This window comes from Drosophila takahashii, chromosome 2R (genome assembly GCF_030179915.1).
Source record: "Drosophila takahashii strain IR98-3 E-12201 chromosome 2R, DtakHiC1v2, whole genome shotgun sequence".
In the NCBI taxonomy this organism is placed as follows: domain Eukaryota; kingdom Metazoa; phylum Arthropoda; class Insecta; order Diptera; family Drosophilidae; genus Drosophila; species Drosophila takahashii.
Genome location: NC_091679.1, coordinates 33,180,708 through 33,202,192, shown reverse-complemented (window position 1 = coordinate 33,202,192; position 21,485 = coordinate 33,180,708). Strand labels below are relative to the sequence as shown.

The 21,485-nt window shown below is 42.8% G+C and overlaps 3 protein-coding genes across 7 annotated transcripts in view; 2 read left to right on the top strand and 1 right to left on the bottom strand.

The window, feature by feature from the left end:
- The first annotated feature begins 124 nt into the window (after positions 1-124).
- Positions 125-2,687, top strand: LOC108059015 (tRNA pseudouridine(38/39) synthase). Of its 2 annotated transcripts, none has more exons than XM_070212858.1 (6): positions 125-483; positions 543-634; positions 694-1,176; positions 1,233-1,796; positions 1,852-1,976; positions 2,551-2,687. In XM_070212858.1, exons 1-5 carry the CDS (start codon positions 197-199, stop codon positions 1,926-1,928), a joined length of 1,503 nt encoding a protein of 500 aa, XP_070068959.1. In that variant the 5' UTR covers positions 125-196; the 3' UTR covers positions 1,929-1,976; positions 2,551-2,687. The 2 variants fall into 2 exon arrangements, with proteins under 2 accessions (XP_070068959.1, XP_016999520.2); XM_017144031.3 differs by having other exon boundaries at positions 2,520-2,635.
- The window catches only part of a (arc), a 45,107-nt gene continuing 25,585 nt past the window's right edge, over positions 1,964-21,485 (bottom strand). For 3 of the 4 annotated variants that reach the window (XM_017144026.3, XM_070212856.1, XM_070212855.1), the window contains 7 exons: positions 13,465-14,243; positions 11,865-12,092; positions 4,745-6,233; positions 3,027-4,228; positions 2,541-2,711; positions 2,364-2,481; positions 1,964-2,298 (listed from right to left, as the gene is read on the bottom strand). In XM_017144026.3, coding sequence (XP_016999515.2) covers positions 2,268-2,298; positions 2,364-2,481; positions 2,541-2,711; positions 3,027-4,228; positions 4,745-6,233; positions 11,865-12,092; positions 13,465-14,221 — 3,996 coding nt within the window. In that variant the 5' untranslated portion in view covers positions 14,222-14,243 and the 3' untranslated portion in view covers positions 1,964-2,267. The remainder of the gene's footprint in view (positions 2,299-2,363; positions 2,482-2,540; positions 2,712-3,026; positions 4,229-4,744; positions 6,234-11,864; positions 12,093-13,464; positions 14,244-21,485) is intronic. The other variant, XM_070212857.1, reaches the window with a different exon arrangement.
- Positions 12,282-13,088, top strand: LOC108058968 (uncharacterized). Its single transcript, XM_017143963.2, has one exon. It carries the CDS (start codon positions 12,282-12,284, stop codon positions 13,086-13,088), a length of 807 nt encoding a protein of 268 aa, XP_016999452.2.

The window sequence follows — 21,485 nt, the reverse complement described above, 5'->3', positions numbered from 1 at the left end:
AATGAATCAGTTTTACTTATCCCTCACACTTCTTCATTCATTTTCAAATGCAAGTAACTTTGATAGTGGAAACAGGCTATTACGAGAAAATAATTATTTCACATCTTCAATGCCCGCGTTGCGTTGTGAATGGCAAACCGCCTAGTCGAATTTCACGTGTAGCTTTCCATTTGTTTATTTTCCATTTACCGCCAAAATGAGTGCAACAAATGACAAAAAAGTGGTAATAAATAAACGCTTAAAAGGCCTGCCTCGCGAGGCGCTGGAAAAACTAAGCCAGACGGAGCTGATCGATAAGGTGGTCCAACTGGAGGCCTACAACTTTCAGCTGCGAAATCTGCTGCAGAAGAAGTTAACCGAACAGGATAAAAACGATGAGGAATATGCGGTGTTATTTGGAAAGGAAACTGAGGACACAGCTTCCAAAGATGCTCAGAAGTTATCCAGCAAGGCGCAAAAGCAACGCAAATTCGATTGGAGCAGGTAAGTAAGTGGGTATTAAGGTTAATAATTGAGCTTAATAGATCTCATTCCCTTTGCAGTGCCCACCGGCGTCATGTTCTGCTGAAGATCACCTACTTTGGTTGGGACTATCAAGGATTTGCCTGCCAGGAGGACTCCAATGATACCATCGGTAGATTCCTAGCTAATTTTCGATAATTTGTACTCATGTATTTATCTGTTTACCCACAGAATCCAACTTGTTCCGGGCTCTAACCCGCACCTGCCTCATCGAATCTAGGGCCACCTCAAATTATCACCGCTGTGGACGCACCGACAAGGAGGTGAGCGCCTTCTGCCAGGTGATCTCCATCGATCTGCGTAGCAAGCATCCGCCCGAGAACCAACTGGATCCCACTGCCCTGTCCTCCGAGATCGACTATTGTGGCCTGCTGAATCGAGTGCTGCCCAAGAACATTCAGTGTGTGGCCTGGATGCCACTGCGCAGTCCAATTTATAGCGCTCGCTTCGATTGCGTTTCGCGTAGCTATCGTTACTACTTTCCCAAGGGCGACCTGGATATTTCTGCGATGCAGGAAGCCTGTAATCTCCTAGTGCGCCATGCGGATTTCAGGAATTTCTGCAAAATGGACGTACACAATGGGGTCACGAACTACATGAGGAATTTGCAATCAGCCAGGGTGCAAGCGTGTGACGAGAATCAATCCAAAACAGGTTGGTTATGGTGTTTACTTACAGGAATCCTCACCTTTTTTGTAACGTTTCCCCAGGCTACGACATGTACTACCTGGAGATTCAAGCCAATGCCTTTCTCTGGCACCAGATACGCTGCATTATGGCAGTGCTACTACTTGTTGGTCAAAGGAAGGAGAAACCCAGTGTTATCAGCGATCTGCTCGATGTGGAGTCTAATCCCTGCAAGCCTCAATACACTCCCGCTGTTGGTTTGCCATTGAATCTTTTCCGCTGTGATTTCCGGGACAAGACCACGAGGAGTATAAATCATCCATCTGACGGGAATGCCGATGAAGAAGCCATGGATACGGGCACTGAGGAAATAGAGCCCTCAGTTGCTCCCCCTTCGGCAGAGCAAAGTGATCTTACCAACTGGATCTACAATGAAGAAAACCTACAGAAGCTAATTGAAAACACGCAATGCGAGTGGACGCAGTTCAGCGTTAAAAGCACCATGATACGAAATGTGCTTCAGCAACTGGAAAGCATATTAGAGGATAACTTTAAGCCCAAAGAGAAAGTCCAGGCACAAGTCATCCTGCTGCAGGATTCCGTCAAGCCGCGTCAATATCAGCCTCTCTTGGAACGAAAACGTTGTGGTATGTATACTAAAATCGCAGTATTATCAATCATTCTAATTAATTATGTTTACAGAGAGCTTGGAGAATCGCATAGAACATTTTGTAAAAAAACAACGACTGATTGTCAAGGACGAAACGGAAACAGCGTGATTTATTTTATTAAGTATTCAGTAAAACAAGACACATTTTGCTTTTCAGGTAAATATATTTAACTTGAATGTAAATATAACTTGTACAACGTTTCGAATCTTAGCCTAGTCTAGAATGGGTAAATAATTTAAAATTGTAACTCCATACAATTGACTACACACTATTTGGGATGCTAGATGCTAAATAGAGTCTGTATATAAGTATAGTTCTTTCAAGGGGCTTTGTACGATTACGAAAAAGGGCTTCACTTAATGAAGCTAACATTTAACTTGGTTAAACGATGCAGGTTGTCCATAATCAGGTATTTAATCATAAGGAAAACTCCAATGTGGGTATCAACTAACAACCCATCGATTTAGCTTTTTGCAATCTGCAAAAGAAAAGATTTAAATTTTAGATTTAGATTTTAAAAGTTTTATGATTTGCTTCACTTACTTTCTTCTCAAGATCTTGAGCACAATGGTGCCCTCTCTAACGTTCTTAAAGAGTCCTATGGTCTCGGCATGACTCATGCCCTGCACGGAGTTGCCATTGATCTCCACTATCTCATCGCCTGCGGGGATTTAATATTATTAACTATTTTCTATCTAGGTTTGCTAGTAAAGAACTTACCTGCTTGCAGTGTACCATCATCGGCTGCCTGTCCCGAGGGAAATACGGTCTTAACAAAGATCCCCATGTTGCCCTTGGGCGAATCCCGACCTCCCACTATGCTGAAGCCCAAAGATTTCAGTCCAGGTCCCTTGAAGAAGGTGATGGTCTTGGGGGTGCAACGACCACTGCCTGTAAAATTAATTATTTCAAAATAATTAGTTATTACTTTGAAAATCTAATCGCACCAATTCAAAACAATTTATATTTAAAAAATAATAATAATCAAAACTACAAAATATTTGATATTAGTAATTAAGTAAGTAATTGAGGAAAATTGTTTAAATATTTTTAAAATAATAACAAGTTAAAAATATCAACTCAATGTGACTAGCGCTATAATTATAAGTGTGCACTTGTAGCGCTGGGATATTAAATAAATAAAATAAAAATAAAATCGAATCTTCTTCTAGACTGTTTAGTGGATTATTGGTTACTGATTCTTACCCTCGCTCATGGACGCGCGGATGACCTCGGCCATCTCCTCGTCGCGTATGGTTAGCTTGGCCACCGGCAGCGATGGCCTGTGATGCATTAGGGCGGCGGCCGGCGGGGCCAGGGAAGCTCCCGCTCCTGCCGATGTGGATGCCTGTGAGGCTGGTGAGGATGAGGCGGAGGCTGAGGCGTTAACATAGGGATTAGGCGAGAACAATGAGACGCTCTTTGGCGAGTGCTTGATGTACAGTGATTGGTGTGTCTGTGGCTGGTTTGGCTGCTGTTGCTGTTGCTGCTGCTGGTTAGTGAGATCAGTGGTGGAGGATGGGTTGTTAGCGACTCCCTCCCCGACGGTTAGACTGTTAGGTGGCGGCGCCTGCATGAACAGGCTGAGCCGCGATGAGCTCAGCCGAGAGTGGGCAAACCGGAGCGAGCGGTAGTGCGAGTTGGCCAGATTGATCGAGTTCCTCGCGTAGTGGGTGCGCTGGCCAAACTGCTGTTGGCTCGTTCCGGCGGACAGGGCTGATCCCTCCGAGCAGCGCTTCCGCGCGAGCAGCTGCCACTTCTCGTCGTCCGCCAGCGAGGAGGCCACGCACACGCTCGCCGCCCGACTTGCATAGACTGGCGTATAGGAATCGGTGTCGTTAGCGGGGTCATGCTCGTTATCAACCATCAACCGGTGGTTAGGGGAGGAGGAGCAGCTGCTGAGTGGGGTCGGTGTTAGAGCCAAGCTGCGCTGACCTGAGGAGCTGCGTGCCCGCCTTCTGATTAGCTCGTGCTCCGGCCCAGCCACCTCCACCAGTGAGTGTCTCGGCGTGGAGCTCCTTCGGTGCTGCATCAGTGGCATCGGAGTGGGCATTGTGCTGACACTGGCCATCGATCGGGCATCGCACTGATCCTCGCCTTGCGGGTCCGTCTCCTGCCCCTGAATCCTCTCCTGCTGCAGCTGCAGACTCTGCATGCTGGCCAGACTGTCGGTGCTCTGGGTGCGCTGGACATAACTCAACCTGTGGCGCTGCGTGCTCATCCCGTCGATGCGGATTTTGGTGTAGAAGTCGGTGACGGTGGTCACCTCATCGTGGGCAATCACCAGGTCGATGCAGTTGTCCACGAAGCTACTGAGCAGGCGCTGGACCTCCGCGAAGGATTGGATGCCGCGCAGGTGCTTGCCGTTCACGTTGACTATCTCGTCGCCCAGACGCAGACGACCGTCCCTAAAAAAGAAATAGGATAGGATTATAGAAAGATATATATGTATTAGGTCCCTGCATGAATGGATTCAATGAATTATTTTGAATTTTTTGTTTTATATGAATGAGTTAATTAGAATTTTGAGTTTAATAGAATTGAATGAAATTGAATTTTGAGTTTAATAGAATTAATTGAATGAATGGCATGAATTATAAAATAATTCTAATGACAATTTCTTTTGAGGAAGAAAGGGCCATCATTATGTGGTTAAATCTGCCTGAATTTTATTTACTATGCAGTTAACATTGACTTGTTAAAAATTTTCTGAAAAGAAAGCACAAACAAAAACCTGGCAAAATAAAAAAATGCATTAAATTTATTCATTAATTTATTAATAAATTTTATTCAATTCGAAATGAATTAGAAAAACATTAAATTATTTGACATTGAATTGAATTAAACAAATCAGAAATTTCATGGCATACTTTGATAAAACAAAAATTGAATGATTCACGCAGGGCTCTAATATGTATACTCACTTCTGAGCCATGCCATAGGGTTCCAGTTCCACAATGAGATACCGGTACTGCTGCTCATTGCTATTCGTCATCACTGTTTTGGGCGACAGCACGATCCCGATGTAGTCCTCCTGGCACTTCCTCTCCAGCTTCAGTTGCCTGAATCTCCGCCGGATCGTCTCCGTTTCGTAGTCGTAGTTGTAGCCACCCAGCGACACCGGAGCACTGCAGATGCTGCTGTTCCGCGTCGAAGGAGCTACTCCCATTCCCAAACTTAGACCCATTCCCATGCCCACGCCCTCCGACGAACTGAGCGAGATGAGCGAGTTGCGCTTGAGGGTGCCCGAGGCAATAGATTCGGTATCTCCGCCGGAGATGCTCAGATTATTGCCCAGCCGGGCTCCCGTCGCACCCCCATCGCTGTCGTAGCCGGACTCGTTTGAACTCAGACAACTACTTAATCTTTGGTAAAGTGGTTCCCAGTCCTTGGACGTGATGCTATCGTTGCGCGACACATTGCCCAGCATCGCCTGTTCGGGGGATCGGCGGTGGGGCAGAGGCGACGCCTGGGAGGCCTGCTCCTGCTCCTGGAGGAGATGCTGCTCCCGCTGCCGTTGAATCTGCTGCTTCAGGTGACCCGCACCATTGCCATGATTCTCCTCGGGCAGCACGGAGAGGCGGGATCGCAGGAAGGCGTAGGGAAAGGCTCCACGTCGCGAAGGATCGTGTTGTTGGCCACTGGATGCGGTAGTTCCTCCCCCAGCAGATGATCCTCCATTACTGGCAGGAGGAGATCCCAGGCTGCCTGCCGCACTGCCACCACTTGTGCTGGCCGTCAGGCAACTGCTCACCTTGGCTATATCATCGCAGCTACTGGACTTCAGGCTGGAGATCCGCGGAAGTCGCTGCTGCTGCTCGCGCTGTTCCCGCTGAAGATTGAGGCCCTCGGTGGGATCGTCACACTTGACGTAGGAGCAGCTGGACAGCTGACTGGTGGAACTGCTCCTGTACAGAGTGGTGGAAGCCGGTGTGGCCTGCTGCGACGCCTCCGAGGCCTTGAGGAGGTTGTGCGAGCGATGGTTCAGCATGCCGGTGGAGCCGATCCGATGGAAGAAGTTCTTCAGCGCCTTCTGTGGGCGGGCGGCCGCCTGGAACTGATGCGTGGGCGTGGTCTGAGCACTCTGGCTCTGTCCAGAGCCCACATCCTGGACCAACTGCTGCTGCTGCTGGTGACGCTGCTTGATCGTCTCAATGGGGCCCGACTTGCACTTCTTGAGGGTGCTGGTAGTGCTGGTCGTGCTGCTGCCGGAGCTGCTCTGCTGCCCGCCCGTGGGTGAGGGCGAAGCCTTCGCCGAACTGGATCCACCACCGGAGCCACCACCACTCTTGTGGTGCGTTGGCGAGTGGAACAGACTCCTCAGATCCGAGTGCGATTTGTGGGCGGCGGCGGGCGAATCGCTGCGCTTCAGCAGATCCAGTTTGCGACTCATGCGCTTGCCCCAGGTGAAAACTAAAGGGGGAGCAGGGAAGAAAAGAGAATTTGCAATCAGAAAGCGATTTCTAACTTAATTATAACACTTCAATAAATCTCAACGCCTCGCCACAAGTCTCTTGACAGATGAAAAATGTCCAGGCCTCCACATGGACTTGATCTTGGACATGGCCAACATGGTCAACATGGTCAACATGGCCAATGACAATCTACTCCACTTCAGCTGCATTGTGGTCAGCGGGCTTGCCACGTGCTTGTGAAAAGGCATCCGATTTCAAGGCATTTGCGGTTGGAGTTCCCCCCACATAAAGTCACAAAAGAAGATGTCGGCCCTAAAGATCTTTCGACCTTAACTTACGTTCAGGGATCGCAAGTAAGAGTTACTTTTTTAAAAAAATTGACAAATAAGTTTTATTTTTCAATTTCTATTATAAAAGTTGACAAATAAGTCTTATGCTTCAATTTTTATTATAAAAGTTGACAAATAACTCTTATGCTTCAATTATACCCTTGTAGAGGGTATTATAATTTCAGTCAGATGTTTGCAACGCAGTGAAGGAGACGTTTCCGACCACATAAAGTATATATATTCTTGATCAGCACCAATAGCCGAGTCTATCTAGCCATGTCCGTCTGTCCGTCTGTCCGTCTGTCCGTTTCTATGCGAACTAGTCTCTCAGTTTTAAAGCTATCGCGATGAAACTTTCCCGAAGGTCTTCTTTCTATTGCAGGTAGTACATATGTCGGAGCCAGCCGGATCGGACCACTATATCTTAAGGCTCCCAAACAAATATAAGAAAATTCATTGTAACTTTGTAGGAAGTAGGCGTTTAGATTCTTGACTACTTAAAAACAAAATTGAAATAAATCGAAACGCTGAATCTGGAATCCCTGGAACTGCACCGAGTGAGTATTCTTTTATCTACAAGGGTATATAAGCTTCGGCTGGCCGAAGGTAGCTTCCTTTCTTGTTTTTATTATAAAAATCAACAAATAAGAGTTATTTGTCAACTTTTATAATAAAATAAAGATTGAATTGAAATAACTCTTAAACTCTGGGGTACATTGGTTTAAAATTTAAATATATATAATCTACGCTTTAATACCTTTCTGTTGATATGCCATATGTCCCCAAAATATTTTTTATGATGTAACAAATATTATTATTGTAAAAAATATTTTGGGGACATATGGCATATCAAAAGAAAGGTATTAAAGCGTAGATTATATATATATAAATTTTAAACCAATGTACCGTACAGTTCAAGAGTTATATCAATTCAATCTTTATTTTCAATTTTTATTATAAAAGTTGACAAATAACTCTTATTTGTTGATTTTTATAATAAAAATTGAAGCATAAGAGTTATTTGTCAACTTTTATAATAAAAATTGAAAAATAAAACTTATTTGTCAATTTTTTTAAAAAAGTAACTCTTACTTGCGATCCCTGCTTACGTTGAAGTCTTTTGACAAGAAAGGATGCTAGGAGGCTTTGATCAGAGTTGAGGGATAAAATGGTTCCATATTTTGATATTTTATAGGAAAATGTTATACCTTTTTCAGTGATTCTGATAAACCAACCTCCTAAAGACTTTATTTATATATGATATACTATTTAGAATCTAAGCAGTTTCCTATTAATTTCCTTTTAAACCTACAACTCACACCCTCTCACATCAGTAGTTTAATAGAACAGCGCTTAAAATCAGAAAAATAAGCACATAGATAAGACATGTAAATTCTATTGATTTCCAGCATTAGCAGCCCATCTTCTGGTCAGCGAACGATCGTAATTCTGCACAGTTATTGAGCAATAAACACACCTCAATTACTAATAGAGCATAACCAATCATTAAATGGACTCGGATTGCCCATCGCCCAGCGGATATCTAATAACATCGTAAAATATTTTAACGATCGCGCCTTAATAGCAATTGCAAACACTTAAAAAAGCTAAGGAGACTGTGCGCTAGAATGCTCCTCTTCGAATCTGGTTAATAAACAAATTTATGCCCGTGTTCCATATTTATCGCCCGAAGAATGAGGTGCTGAGGCAGCGGGACGGGGCATTTACGAACAATTAGCATAAAACATGCACAGCCAAAGATTCGAGGGATCAAGAAGGCATCGCATTGCCATTGACTTCAAAGCGCATTATACGGCTCCACCAATAAAATTTCCAAAACTATTTTCATCAACTCGGAGTGGCGGAGTGAGGCCCAAAAGCCGTGACCAGTGATGCGAGGCAGTGACTCAGGTCACTGACTAACCCACTTACAAGCATGCACTGGGAAAAAATTGATATTATAATCGGAAGATGATCTTCATATCCAAAAAAAAATATTCTTAAGAATTACATATATTATTATACCAAAAAAATCGATATAAAAGGTAGATCGATTTTACATTATTTAAGATCAATTTTAATTCTATATGCGGTCAGGTAAATTTGACCTGGTCAAAAAGGGTAATTTATGTAAAAACGATATGGGTTTTGCATGACCTGAAATTTACATGGCCATATCGATTTTACGGGAATATGCTTTTAATTGTATATATACATATTTTATTATAACACTATCAAGCAGTGGGTCCACCAGTGATCAGTGATCACTGATCACTGGGGATGCTAAGAGCCATCTCTGGCTTTATCCAGCTTCTTTCGCTGACTCGTGCCAAAGTTGTTTAATAGCCGCAGCCCAGCCGCGGGCTTTGGTCCGTTCAAATTGCCCTGGCTCAGGCCATGTGTGGGCGCAGCGGCTTGGAAGCCGGGAAATCGGGATGCGGATGAGGATGAGGATGATGATGACTATGATGATGATGAGAAGGCGTTCGAGGGGTGGCCAGATCCCGAGCCAATGCAGGTTGACAGCCGCTCCAAACGGCAAAACTCCACCCAAGGCCTGACCGAGTTCGCCTTTGATTAAAGTTTTCACCATTGCAATCACACAGCCCAGGGAAATGGAGGAGGAGGAGCTGCGGCAGAGTCTTAAACAATAATAGGAAACGGCGCGCGGGCATCAATTATATGACAACCTCAGCCACACTCCAACAGACTCACCCGATCTCCGGTTCCCCTGGTTCCCTCTCTCCATTTCCCATCTGCAGTCACCGCCGGCCACATGCCACAAATTCTACACCCACTTAACTTTCAAGACGGTGTCAAATGCCCGCCAGCCCAAGAGGCCCGTTTCCCTCCCATTTCCCCCCCATTCCACCCCTCGACTAGAGACTGAGAGTCGGAGATGGCTTTGTTGCAATTTTGCCGGCTGACATGCAAGCGATGTTGAGGCAAAACCATTTGAGACCCAAAGAGCTGGAACTGAGCATCTGAAGTGCTGCAGAGGAGGAAGAAGTGGGCTATCCAGGGTTGCCAGAGGAACGAATGGTCCATAATAATCTCTACTAATTGTATTATTATTAAAATATCACTGTAGAATTTTGTACCCATCATAATGAATTATTTTTAAGGATTCCAAATCAAACAAAGTGAAATCGTTCGAAATACGAAGTTGTAAATCTTGAAACCTTGTCTCAATATCAATTGATATGCATCAGAAAATCTCCATCAAAAGAATACTCAAGTATACTTTTATGCAAATTTGCACGCAAAAGTCGCGATTTTGTGCCACTTTCAGATCAAACAGAATCAACATCAGAATCGAAATCAGTTTGGGAATCGGGCAGAGACCAAATGCACACGGCATGCAATAATATCTCACGTACAAATGCGAATTTCTCGCGGATAATTCCTCTCAGAAGACTTGGCCATAACGGAATGGAGTTGGCGGGAAATGAGAGATCAATAATCGGTTTTGAAATCAAGTCGGGGGAACATGTAATAAGCGATAATCCACAATAAATGCGCATGCGTGCAGCGCCAGCAAAAAAGAAATGAACGAGGGAGGAGGTGAAAACATCCTCCAACCTCAACTGGATCGAAAATTATAGCATTTATGCGAAGAGTAAGGCCTAAAAGTCTTTCGGATTATTGATTTCCCATCTTTTTTTCGCAGCTCTTCGCGTTGAAAGCCATTTTGCGCGAACTTAAATGTTTATTTAGCTATATCTTTATATAAACTGGAATTGACCTTGGGGCGGCAAACTTGGCAAAACTTTAATTAAAACCAATTAAGTTCGGCATTAGAGGCGGCAAAAGCTCAACGAACCTAAAATGCGACGTTGGCATGCAATGGCGATGGCTTTGGAGTGGCTTTGGTCTCGAGATGAATGAGTCTCGCGGAGCAACAGCTGCATATTCCGGCGGCACCTGATAAAACCTGCCATATCTTCTCGACCGACTTGCAGCTGTTTGGCCGCTTTTGTCGGCCGGCATCGCAGAATGCAATCATCAAACGTTTTGCGGTTGCCGCAGAGAGGTAGAAGAAAACATTATTTGAATTGCCGTTTGCTAGAACTCGGCTTATAATGGCTGCCTGTGGTCGGTAGAGCAGTCAGGGAAAAGTGAAAATCGAATAGACGGTTCTTGCTCATATTTTCCCATATTTTCTTCGCTTTTCGACTTTAATTCGCCAATCACTTCATCAGCCACTTCCTGCCCTCATTTCTTCGCTTATCTAACTAGCTGCTCTAATACCCATATCAATTTCTTACAACCCCATCCATCCGATACAACCGAAAACCTCAATCGCATATCACATAACCGGGCAAAAATAAATAAATAAAGTACTCTTTGTGCGAATCATTGAAACTAAACTGTAGTCAACCAAAGTAAAGTGAACTCAACTGAACTGCACTGAATGGCATATAATTCCCGGCTTTGTCACACTTGGTCGGCTGTTGGTTGGGGGCTATATTACACTGAGAGAAAATACTTTACAAAGAAAATACTTTTTATTTCTAAAGAAAGTTTGATAAACGACGATGCAATCCTCTAAAAAATAATCTAAAAATAAAAACAAATTATTTAAATTATTAAAATTAAAGAAATGTAATCTAATATAGCCATATTGTTAAGATTATTATCAATTTAATAATGATATATGGGCAAAAGAATTTATAAACCCCTTTTATTTAATTTTAAATATTCTTTTCTCATGTGTTATATAGCATTTTGGGGTGGGCTCCTCCTCAAAAACGAGACCACAGCCTGCTCTCCCCACTTCCAACTCGTGCCGGGCTGAAAACAATACAAATTCCAGTTGCAGACAGTTGCGATCGCATTACAGCGGTGATGTTGTCGGCGCGCATTGATGCGAAATCAGGTCAATACGGTATTTCGGAGTGTGTGCCATTTGCCATGTGCCATACTGCAAAACACGCATCGTATCGATGACAATTGGCCACTGATTTACCCTCTGCTAAACACGGAAGCACTGGGAGTGCCGCCCGCTTCCTATGTTTAGCTTCGGAAATTAATTGTTTCAATTAAAATGTGCTCTAAATTGAGCTCTTAATACCGTACCGACAGCACACACACAACCCTCGGCCCGTCTTTAATTTATGGATTCATTTGCCTTCACCATCACCTTTGTCCCAGCACTCCCCTAACCATTTGCCCGAAAATAAAATAAACTCCGAGGGAAAAGCAAAAAAAAAAACACTCGAGGCGCCGCCACTTGATGGGAAAATCAATTTCCAGGCATTTGCCCGGATTTGGGTTCTATTTTTGGCCAAAGTACTTACCATTCCGCGTGGTGCTGGCCAACGAAGTGGAGCTGCCCGAGTTCGAGTTGCTGTTGCTGTTGCTGACGTCAAGGCTGTTGCTGCTGTTGATGTTGCTGCTGCTGCTGCTGTTGATGTTGCCGCTGCTGTTGCGACACAGTTCACTGGCTGGCAATGAATTCGATTTGTGTTCATCGTCCAGGACAACAACGGGCACCGCTGTCACCAGTTTGTAGTCAGGCAGGTGGCCTATAATAAAAGAATGTTTAAGGAAATGAAAACCGGGGTATTGCACTCTTCACTCAGAGATTATCAAAAAAACACGCAACAGCGATAAGCGATAAGGGCAGGAGTCCAGGAAGTACAGCAGTAAAATCTGAGTTGAGTCAGAACAAAAAAGACTTTTATAGATCAGTTCAAGTAAACTTTTCCATTGCAATGGTTGTCTTCGCCTCTTTCATAATATTTTTGGGACTGAGTTCGGTCCTACGACCTGCTGAATCTGTTAATAAGGGCAGCATTTATGGTCCACTGATTGAACTTGTGGTTACTCATCTAAATGAGAGTAATTTAGATTTTGATAATTGGACTAAGGAAATGAGTTTGTCCTTAAGCGATGAACAACAGGAGCGAGTTTCTTGGAATATTCCCTGGTCGCGTTTCCTGGAAGAGGGAAAATCCTCTCTGGAACTGCAAAACCAACTCAATCCCGGGAATTCCTTTAAGCTGAGGCTTTGGATGAGCCTCTATTGGTACCTCCACCGATCTCAGCTATTGAACGAGATTCTTCTTTCTAACTTTGCCCAGGAATTGATGAAACTTCGAAAAAATCACCCAGAAGTGTGGAACAATAGTCTGCAAAATATGGGACAGAGTTTGCCCAGAACTTTGAGACTTCTGCTGAAAAGTCAACGTTTGTGCCTGCTACACAAAAGGGAAATGTTCTATGTTGGTCCTGAAAATCAACTGGATTTCGGCGCCAATACAAACTGTAGCATTTGGGAGGTTCAGGAGAAGAGGAAGGATCACTGGCTAAGACTCGTAAATGTCTGTGATGATAAGAGCAATTTCTTTATCAATATGTTAACACAGAACGGATCGCATTTCCTGCTCAGTGCTCCCAATCACATGGCGAGGCATTTTTGTGTGCTAAAAGGCTTTGGTTACTTTGAGGAGGCGTCAGGTCCGAAAATTGCTTGCCATTGGCAACTAAATGATTGCAGATTTTTATATAAAATGATATAATTTAAATGAGTTTTTTGTAAAATTTTTAAAATATTGTAAGAAATATAAATATGCAAGAGCAAAATGTCTATATGTAAGAAATATGAAATATACAATTTATATTAATATTTAAGAATCATTTATACTGGCAATTATTCGTTCAAAGCAACAGAAATGGTTTTTAAGAAGGTCAGAAGCTATATTGTTAAGTACCTTTTTAAAGTTAGGTTGGTATAAATATAATGGTCTATTAGGAAAAGTGTGAGTAAGCATACTACTCGATTTGAAGGGGTATTCTTTTGGAATTATTACAACCATTTAAATAATTTTAAGGAAAATCAAGTTAATTTGAGATCATCTGGATCGGTACTCCAGATAATATAGTTGCTCTACTTACCATTCGGGGTCAGGGATCGGCTGCTCTTGTTGCTGCTCGGTCCTCCGCTGGCATTGGCTCCCTTCTCGTACAGACAACTACTGGAAGCGGCGTGCAGACGCTGGGCAACATATTGCTGGTACTGGGCGGCATGCTGCTGCTGCTGTTGCTGCATGGAGGCGATGCTGTTGGTGCTGCCATAGCTTAAGAGCAATGTGGCCGAGTTGCTGCCAGGGTTGACATTGCTGCCAAGTTTCGTGGGCACGGGCACATAGATGGTGGGTGGCTGATGTTGCTGCTGCTGCTGCTGCTGGCGGTGCAGACTGGTGGCCTCTTGGAGCGACAACACCGAGATGGCCGAGGGCGTCTGCCGTCCACTTAGTAGGCATGTGGGCGTGGCCGTGCGTAACGGCTGCTGCTGGTGTTGCTGATGTTGCTGCTGCTGCAGACCGCCGGCAGATGTTGCCGGTGTGCCGTTGGCTGTTGCTGTGACCGCTGCCGTGGCGGTGGCTCCACTGCTGGCCAGGGTGGTGCAGCTGAGTATCATGACGGGCGACTTGTCATGCAGATCAGGCAGCGATGAGGATATGGTGGTGCTGTTCGCAATGCTCTTGTTCAGTCGGTTGTTGCATGTTGCTGGCGTGTGACTTCTGCTACTGCTGCTCTGGCAAATGTTGCTGTTGTCGGTCTGCTGTTGTTGCTGCTGCTGCTGTTGGTGTTGCTGAGCGGCTAGTGTGCTGTAGGTGTCCGTGGATTTGCGCGTTTTGAAGAGACGCATACTATGTTGTTGCTGTTGTTTGCTGCAATTGAAGCAAAAATTGTGGGTTAATTTTCGGGAAAAGCGAAATTAGAGTAGAGCTCTTTTTATGGCCCAAATTTGTCTGCAATCTCCATCGACATTCCCTATTTGTTCGCTGCTGTTGCTTTTTTCGTCCAACGGAGCGTATAATTAACGCAAATTGCAGCAAATTTTGAAGTGTTGCTGCTGCCGCTGCCTTAGCCACTTTAACAAATAGCATGGCCAATGTTTAACCATCGATTTCCTACTTTCCTGACTTTGATTTCGCTTGATAACAGATCCCAGACTATGATTAAATCCCATCTGAATGAGCTTACATTTTGATTTACTCTATGTATTTATAGAGCAGTTCATAGTCTATAAATAAATGCAACCACTTTCCCCGTATGTAAATCGCTTATCAGTCGGTCGGCACTTCCCCATTAAGCCAATGGATCTGTCGTCTTATCGGTTCAATAAACGCATCAAAGGTGATTATCAGACAGCTATAAAAAAATAACCAAAAACATGCTGTGTGGTGTGTGCTTATATAATATTTGCTCAGTGGCTGTGGCTTTGTTTTTACCCACTGCTGGCTGGTGTCACAATATTTGTCCAACATTCTGCCAACTGATTAGTGTAGAAATCAAGGAAAGTCAACGCCATGCGGCGAAGGTCAGCCAACAGCTGTCGAGTGGGTGGCCGGGCGGGCATTGAACCGCTCAAAAGCTGCGCAACCACAGCTCGAGATGGCCAATTCGCCCGACTGCCTTTTACTTTTCAAATTAGCCAACCTAGTCAAAGTTAATTTGATGTTTTACGAGCCTCGCTTAGCAGGCTAGTCGGCGTTAGCCAACTTAGCTAAGCTAAGCCAGCTGCAATGGCCACATCTAGAGGCCCTCGGTGCGGCTAATTGATGTGACATTTGCGTGTGCATCGGCGGACGCATTTTGTACACAGAAAGAAATCATATATGGTGAACAATCACCGGAAGTCACCATCGAAACAGTTTGATACATGAATTAGGGCCACGGTTTTATAGAACATTTGTAACTTTTTAATTAATTATTATAGAGTATAGTATAGTTTACAAAACTAAGACTAACATGTGTGGTCAAAGTACTTTGGTATTAATCCTTTTTTTTCATTATTTTCTTAATGGTTCCCTGTGTAATGTGCAGTGGTATTACAATTAAAATACAGTCATAAAACGCTGAATGATTGTTTTCTTTTAAATATCTGACTTGAAATTGTAAGTGCTTAATAACAATAAGTTCAGAGATTTATCACTTCAAATGCTTTGCTAAAAATCTAATCATCTCTGATGTAAATTTTGATTTATTTCTTAGGTATTGAAATAAATGCAACACAGAGAAATTTTAACAACGTTTTAAGTGCCGTTTTCTTGTAAAAACGTTTTAAAATTTAAAAGTAAAATAAAATTCGTATGAAGCGTTTTACATTTTAAAATGTTTCACCCCTTTTCCTAAGAGATACAATTTCATTTAGCAGAAGTAAATTTAAATTCAATTAATTTTTTATTGTATACTTATATTTAATCTTTATTACTATTTGTTAAAAAACAAATACAACTTTAGATTTAAACCACTGTCCACTGCGAGTTGTCCAAATACAATTCTTTAGCTTTTCCTCCGGCTGTTCTCTGCTTCTTCCACTCGATGATGGCCCCCGTCTATATGTATATTTCCCCCTTCAAAAATGTCCCCCGACGATTCAAGTATGCGCCACAGTCAGCGCCAGTTCCTCCGGCTACTGTTCAGTAATAATTTTGCTAATTTTATCAGAAGCTTTGAACCTTGTCTCGCTGATTTTTATAGACGCTTTTAAGCATGGGCCTGCGGTTTAGAACCGAACAATATGTTGTCGTAATGTGCATTTAATTGGTCTGCGAGAGGTCATTGCCATAAATTGCCTGTGTGTGTTGTCTAATTAATAGTACAAAATTTTAATGGCCAGGAGATGGCATCGGTTTCGGTTGGAGAATCGTCGGAGTCGGAGGCACAGCCGGGGTCCGAGATACGAGGTCCGAGTCATAGGTTCTGGCCGCATTATGGAGCCCGATATCCAGGCAAATGGCCGCCTTGTTTATGAGGCGAAACCAGTTTCAAGGACGCGCCGCTGGCGCAATTCCAAGAACCTCACTTGGCTCATTACCGCATGACGATGATGTGGAGTAGATGGAGTGAGTGGCTTTGGATCGGATCGGGTGGATCGGGGTATCGGGAGATCCAAGGAGTGGGCAGCGCGAACGTGACTCTCTGTCCGCGGGGCTGACGATTGCTAAACTATTTTTTAAACTGCGCTTCAGTCGGACAAGGACAGGGCTAAGCCGATGGCCTTTCCCCCCAAAGCTCCCCACTTCCCCATATTTCTCTGCACTTAATTTTATTTTAATTTGCCCTCTCGGTCGTGTGTTGATTTTTTTCTTAATAAGTAATAACAACATTTTCTCCTCATCCTTTTAGCCCGATCCGCTGGAGGAGCCGGCTGCATAGTTGTAAAATTCCTGTAAACAAGCCGGGCTGCCACAGCTGTGGCATGCGGCATGCGGCAACTGCAACTGGCAACACACACACACTTTGGCCAACTCACACTGATTCAAATGATCCCGCCAACAATTGCGGCATTGGATTGACTCCACGGGTTGCCAGAAGAGTTCATTTTTATAACTACACCCAGAAAACCAAATGACATAGACATTTTTAATAAGCAAATGTGGGGAATTTGAGCTCTCCTTAAATGTTTTTAATTTTTAATATAATAAAAAATTTTTTAATATTTTCCAAAACATCATTCTTCTCCAGAAATAAGAAGAATTTATATATTCAAAAGTTATGGGCAAAAAATGAACAAATAAATGCAAGCAGTGCAAGCAGTCGCTTTGCTTCTTGCATATCGTCATTTCATCATGATAGTCGAGGTACTCGTTACTTTTACTAGTTGCAGACTCTAGATCTTTAAGCCGCATTCCCTGAACTTCATGACCACCCCACTTGGGGGCTTTATCACCGGCCAGCACAAGAGTTGTTACCTTTTGTTGCCACAAACTTTTTGAGTTATTTTTTCTGTGCATGCCTTACATATAGAAGCACACGTATATATATTTTCGATATGGCCTATCTACCGTGTGTGTGTCTACTACTGGCAAGTCCGCATTCTTTTAAAGGTTGCCAAGTTGGCCAGGCCGAGACCGAAAAAGAAACAGAAACCGAGACGCACACGCAGACGGAATCGGAGTCGGAGTAGGGAGTAGGGAATTGGAGTTTTTGGGCCCAAGACGGAGCGGACCAGTTCGAACGAAACATAAACCAAAACCGAAAACCAAAAACATTTGCCCAGCGGCTGCCTTGAATGGTGCGTCGGCGACTTTGGCGCTTGAGTTCGGTTTTCATTTTCGTTTTAAACTGCTGGGCTGTCTTTTTGGCAGCTTAAAAAAAAGATAAAAAATCGAATTTGTTTTATCAGAACTTGTAGCATTTTTGGGGCGCCAATCGAAGCTTTAAGTGCTCCGCACTTTGAAATCAAAACAGTGTTGCAACTAGAACTATAGAACTAGAAACCGGCTGGCCATTGAAAAGTGGCTGACCTTCAGGTGGCACCTGTTTGCCCAGTGCAAGAAGATTATCAGAAACGGCCAGCCAGTGGTCGCTGTTCCAGCTAATTAAGCATATCAATATGATTATCCCCAAGTCGCAGCAGCAGCAGCAAGTGTTGCTGCCGTTGATGTTGCTGCTGTTTGTGAGTCACAACTGGAATGTTGCCGGCGTTGATGCCGCATCGCATGGCTATAAATAGTTAACCTAATCAAAATGCAGGCGTGTAAGCAAACCATTTGCATAGTTGTTGATGTGGATGTTGCTGTTGTCGCTGCTATGTTGCTGTTGCATGTTGCTCGCTCGCTAGCAATTAACTTTGGCATGCGCAGACATTGGTCTAAATGTCAAGGTAAATTATGATGCATTCAGCTATTACGTCTAATAGTCCGAAATTCATGCACGTGCAACTATTTTTAGTTGTTGCTTTTGCCTTTGCTTTTCCCATTTGCCGGCAATGACAGATCACTAAAACCTGCTGCAGCTCCACCTTCTCCTCCTCCTCCTCGACCTGTTGTTGTTGCTGCTGCAGTTGTTTGATGCATGTCTTTGGCTGCGCCCTTTTCTACGCTAATTAAGCTGCGACTTGGACCCAGTCTCAGTCTCTGATTCAGGCCCAGTCCCAGTCGAAGAGTTTTATCTTGAGCTAGGCGGAGGCCAAGGCCCCTGCGATTGCCATCTGAAAAGATGAAGATGGGCTGGCAATCGCAGGAAGAGTCGACGGGCCTGCGGCGGTCGCAACATTTAATCATCGCATTGCTGCAAAAATCGTATAATTAGCGTTTTTACGATTACGCGCTTTATCAAAATAGCTACGGCAGCATTATTTACCGATTGCAATGGGTAGAATGGTACCCTACCATAGGTGGTATGTGGTAAAATGTTAGAAAATCTTTTGCCAAAAAAATATTAATTTTCCCTGTTTGGTAAAAAAATGATAAAACAAATATTTTAAAAATATCAAACCAAACTAAAATAATTTTCTGCTTTTAAAAAAATATTTTTTTTATATTTTAAACATAAGTAAGAATATTTTTACATTTTAATACAAGCTTGTTGGTATATAAAAACCATATGTTAAAAAAACTTTATGTTTGTACTTAAATTATTTTTACTAAATATTTCAGATAAATATTAATTTTCTCTGCAAAAGTCTACTCCTTTTGTTTTCAGATTTTACCCACTGTGCGTTGGATGATTAAATATTTTGTGTCTTCTTCAGAAAATTGCTCGAATAGACATAAACTGCGGCATACACACATGAGCTCTTATAAAACGAAAAGTGAAGCGAAGGAGGCTGGCGGAAAAATTCTAATCAATGCTATCAGCCACTTGGCTGCTGCTGATGTTGCTGCTGTTGATTTGATGTTGACTGGCAGCAACTTTGTCGCTGCTGCAGCAGCAGCACGTACATGTAATTTTTTTAATTGCAGACAACAATTTTGCAATTGGTGCACCGCAGCAGCAGCAACAACGGTAGCTGAAGCAGCATCAGGTTTGCAGTTATGTTTTTGATCAGAGCCACACACCCACAACGAATTGAAGCTCCGAAAATAACTGATCAATTATGGCCATCGAACAACTGTTGTCCGTAAGCTAATACTTTCGCTGCTGTTGCTGTTGCTGTTGCTGCTGCTGCTGCACCGGCGCCAGCAGCATGTGTTGCTGCTGACAAGCAATGACAGGACGCCACATCCTTGCGGGCTTCGCCACTCGCAACGCAACTCGACACCAGTAACATGTGATGCAATAAAAACGGGCAACAGCCAAGTGATGCAGTGCTGCCATTTTGTCCTTTTTCCGGACAGATCTGTCCTTTATCCGGAACAAATTTCAATCATCCCCTGTCCGAAAATCTGTCCTTTTTTCAAAAAAAAGTTATTTAATGTTAGTTTTGTTAGTCGTTGGTTTTGGTTGGGTTTTTGACATCATAAAATCACCTAACTTTGCGATTTTTTTTTTAAACTGGTTTATATTTTAACTTTTTGTTTAAAATTTTTGTAAATTTGATTTTTTGTTATGTTTAAATGTAATGTTTAAATGTTAAAAAATAAAAAATCTCTTCTCAGGGGGCTTCTTTTTTTTATATAGAAAAATGTTCGATAAGTTTAAAAACGATCGGTTGAGCCATAAAGAAATGCCAATTAACACGGACTTTAGAAGCATGGTTTCAAGAAATGCTCAGTTTATCTGCTGCACTTTAGAGTAAATTACCTAGAAAATATAAAATTTATTACGGTCTAATCAAACGAAGAAGGCAGTGAATCGGGCGCAATAGTTTATTACATTATTGAATGTAATATTAAATTAAATATTAAAACACAAAAATATTGAATATCTTTTTTATACTTTTTGTCCATTTTTTCCCGTTTTTTTTTGGCTGATCTGTCCTGTTTTTAAGCTGAGTGATGGCAGCACTGATGTGATGCTTCACTTAATCAGGTGTTGCGACTGATCCGCCACGACAATTACACACGAGCGCTGCCAATGTTGCTTGTAGCAATTATGCCTTGAACTTGTTCTGACTGCACAACAGCAATAGCAACAACAAAAGCAACAGCAACAAGAGCGACAGCCACTGCAACGCTCTGAAATGACAATTTCATTTGGAGCCCAGTGAGCCGGCTGCTGAGGTTGTTCAACCCATTTGGCCATAGTTTCATGGCTTGTCATTAGCTAATGCATGAAGGCAGTGGAAAAGTAGTGCTTAGAATGCGACTGAACCGCCTGAACCTCAATTATGATTGCACATGTGCACTCGGGGAATGTGTTGCTCCTCGCAGCTGTGCTTTCGGGGAACCTTTTTTCTTTCTGAGGTATCAGGTCATCAGAGGGCAGGGTTAAAAAGTGAAAGGTAAACAAGAGGTCACATTCCCCGCCTTTATCCCTTACGATTAGCAGATGGAATTTCTATGGGGTTTTAAAGTTCAAGTTTCAAATCGATTGCCTTTAAACTATGCATAACAATCGCCTCTTTAACATGCAAAAGTTCTGATATCATATTTTGTGACGATTATTTATTATACTATCTACTAAATAATCACACCTTCTACATTTTCTCATTTGTCACGCTTCCTTTAAATCGTGCAGCTTCACAGGTATATTGTATTGCAGATATCAGAACCTTTCTATGTTAAAGGTGTGAAAGTCAGAAGTTTACAACGCACTGAAGGAGACGTTTCCGTCTGTCTGTCCGTCTGTTTCTACTAAAACTAGTCTCTCAGTTTTTAAGCTATCGGGATGAAACTTTTCCAAAAGTCTTCTTTCTATTGCAGGTAGTATATAAGTCAGAACCGGAAGAAGAACTATATCTTATAGCTCCTAAAGGAAAAATCGGAAAAAAAAACGTTAAAAAAAATTTAAAAAATTACTGATCCATCAGTATTTTGTAATCAAGTTTGTTCTGCTGAACGCTCATATTACATTTCGATGACGTAAAAGTAAAAAATTTTTAAATTATTATGTTAAAAAGTTTCGATATTTTGACTATCGATACATACCAGAAGCGATGTATCATGTATCAAGAAAAGGTAGCGTACTATTTTTAAGATACTTGATATCTGATCACCTGATGCGAATTTAATGAAATTACCAAGTTCGAGCCTATTAAAAAACTACCAGCAAGCATCTGGCGTGCCAAAATATTTCCG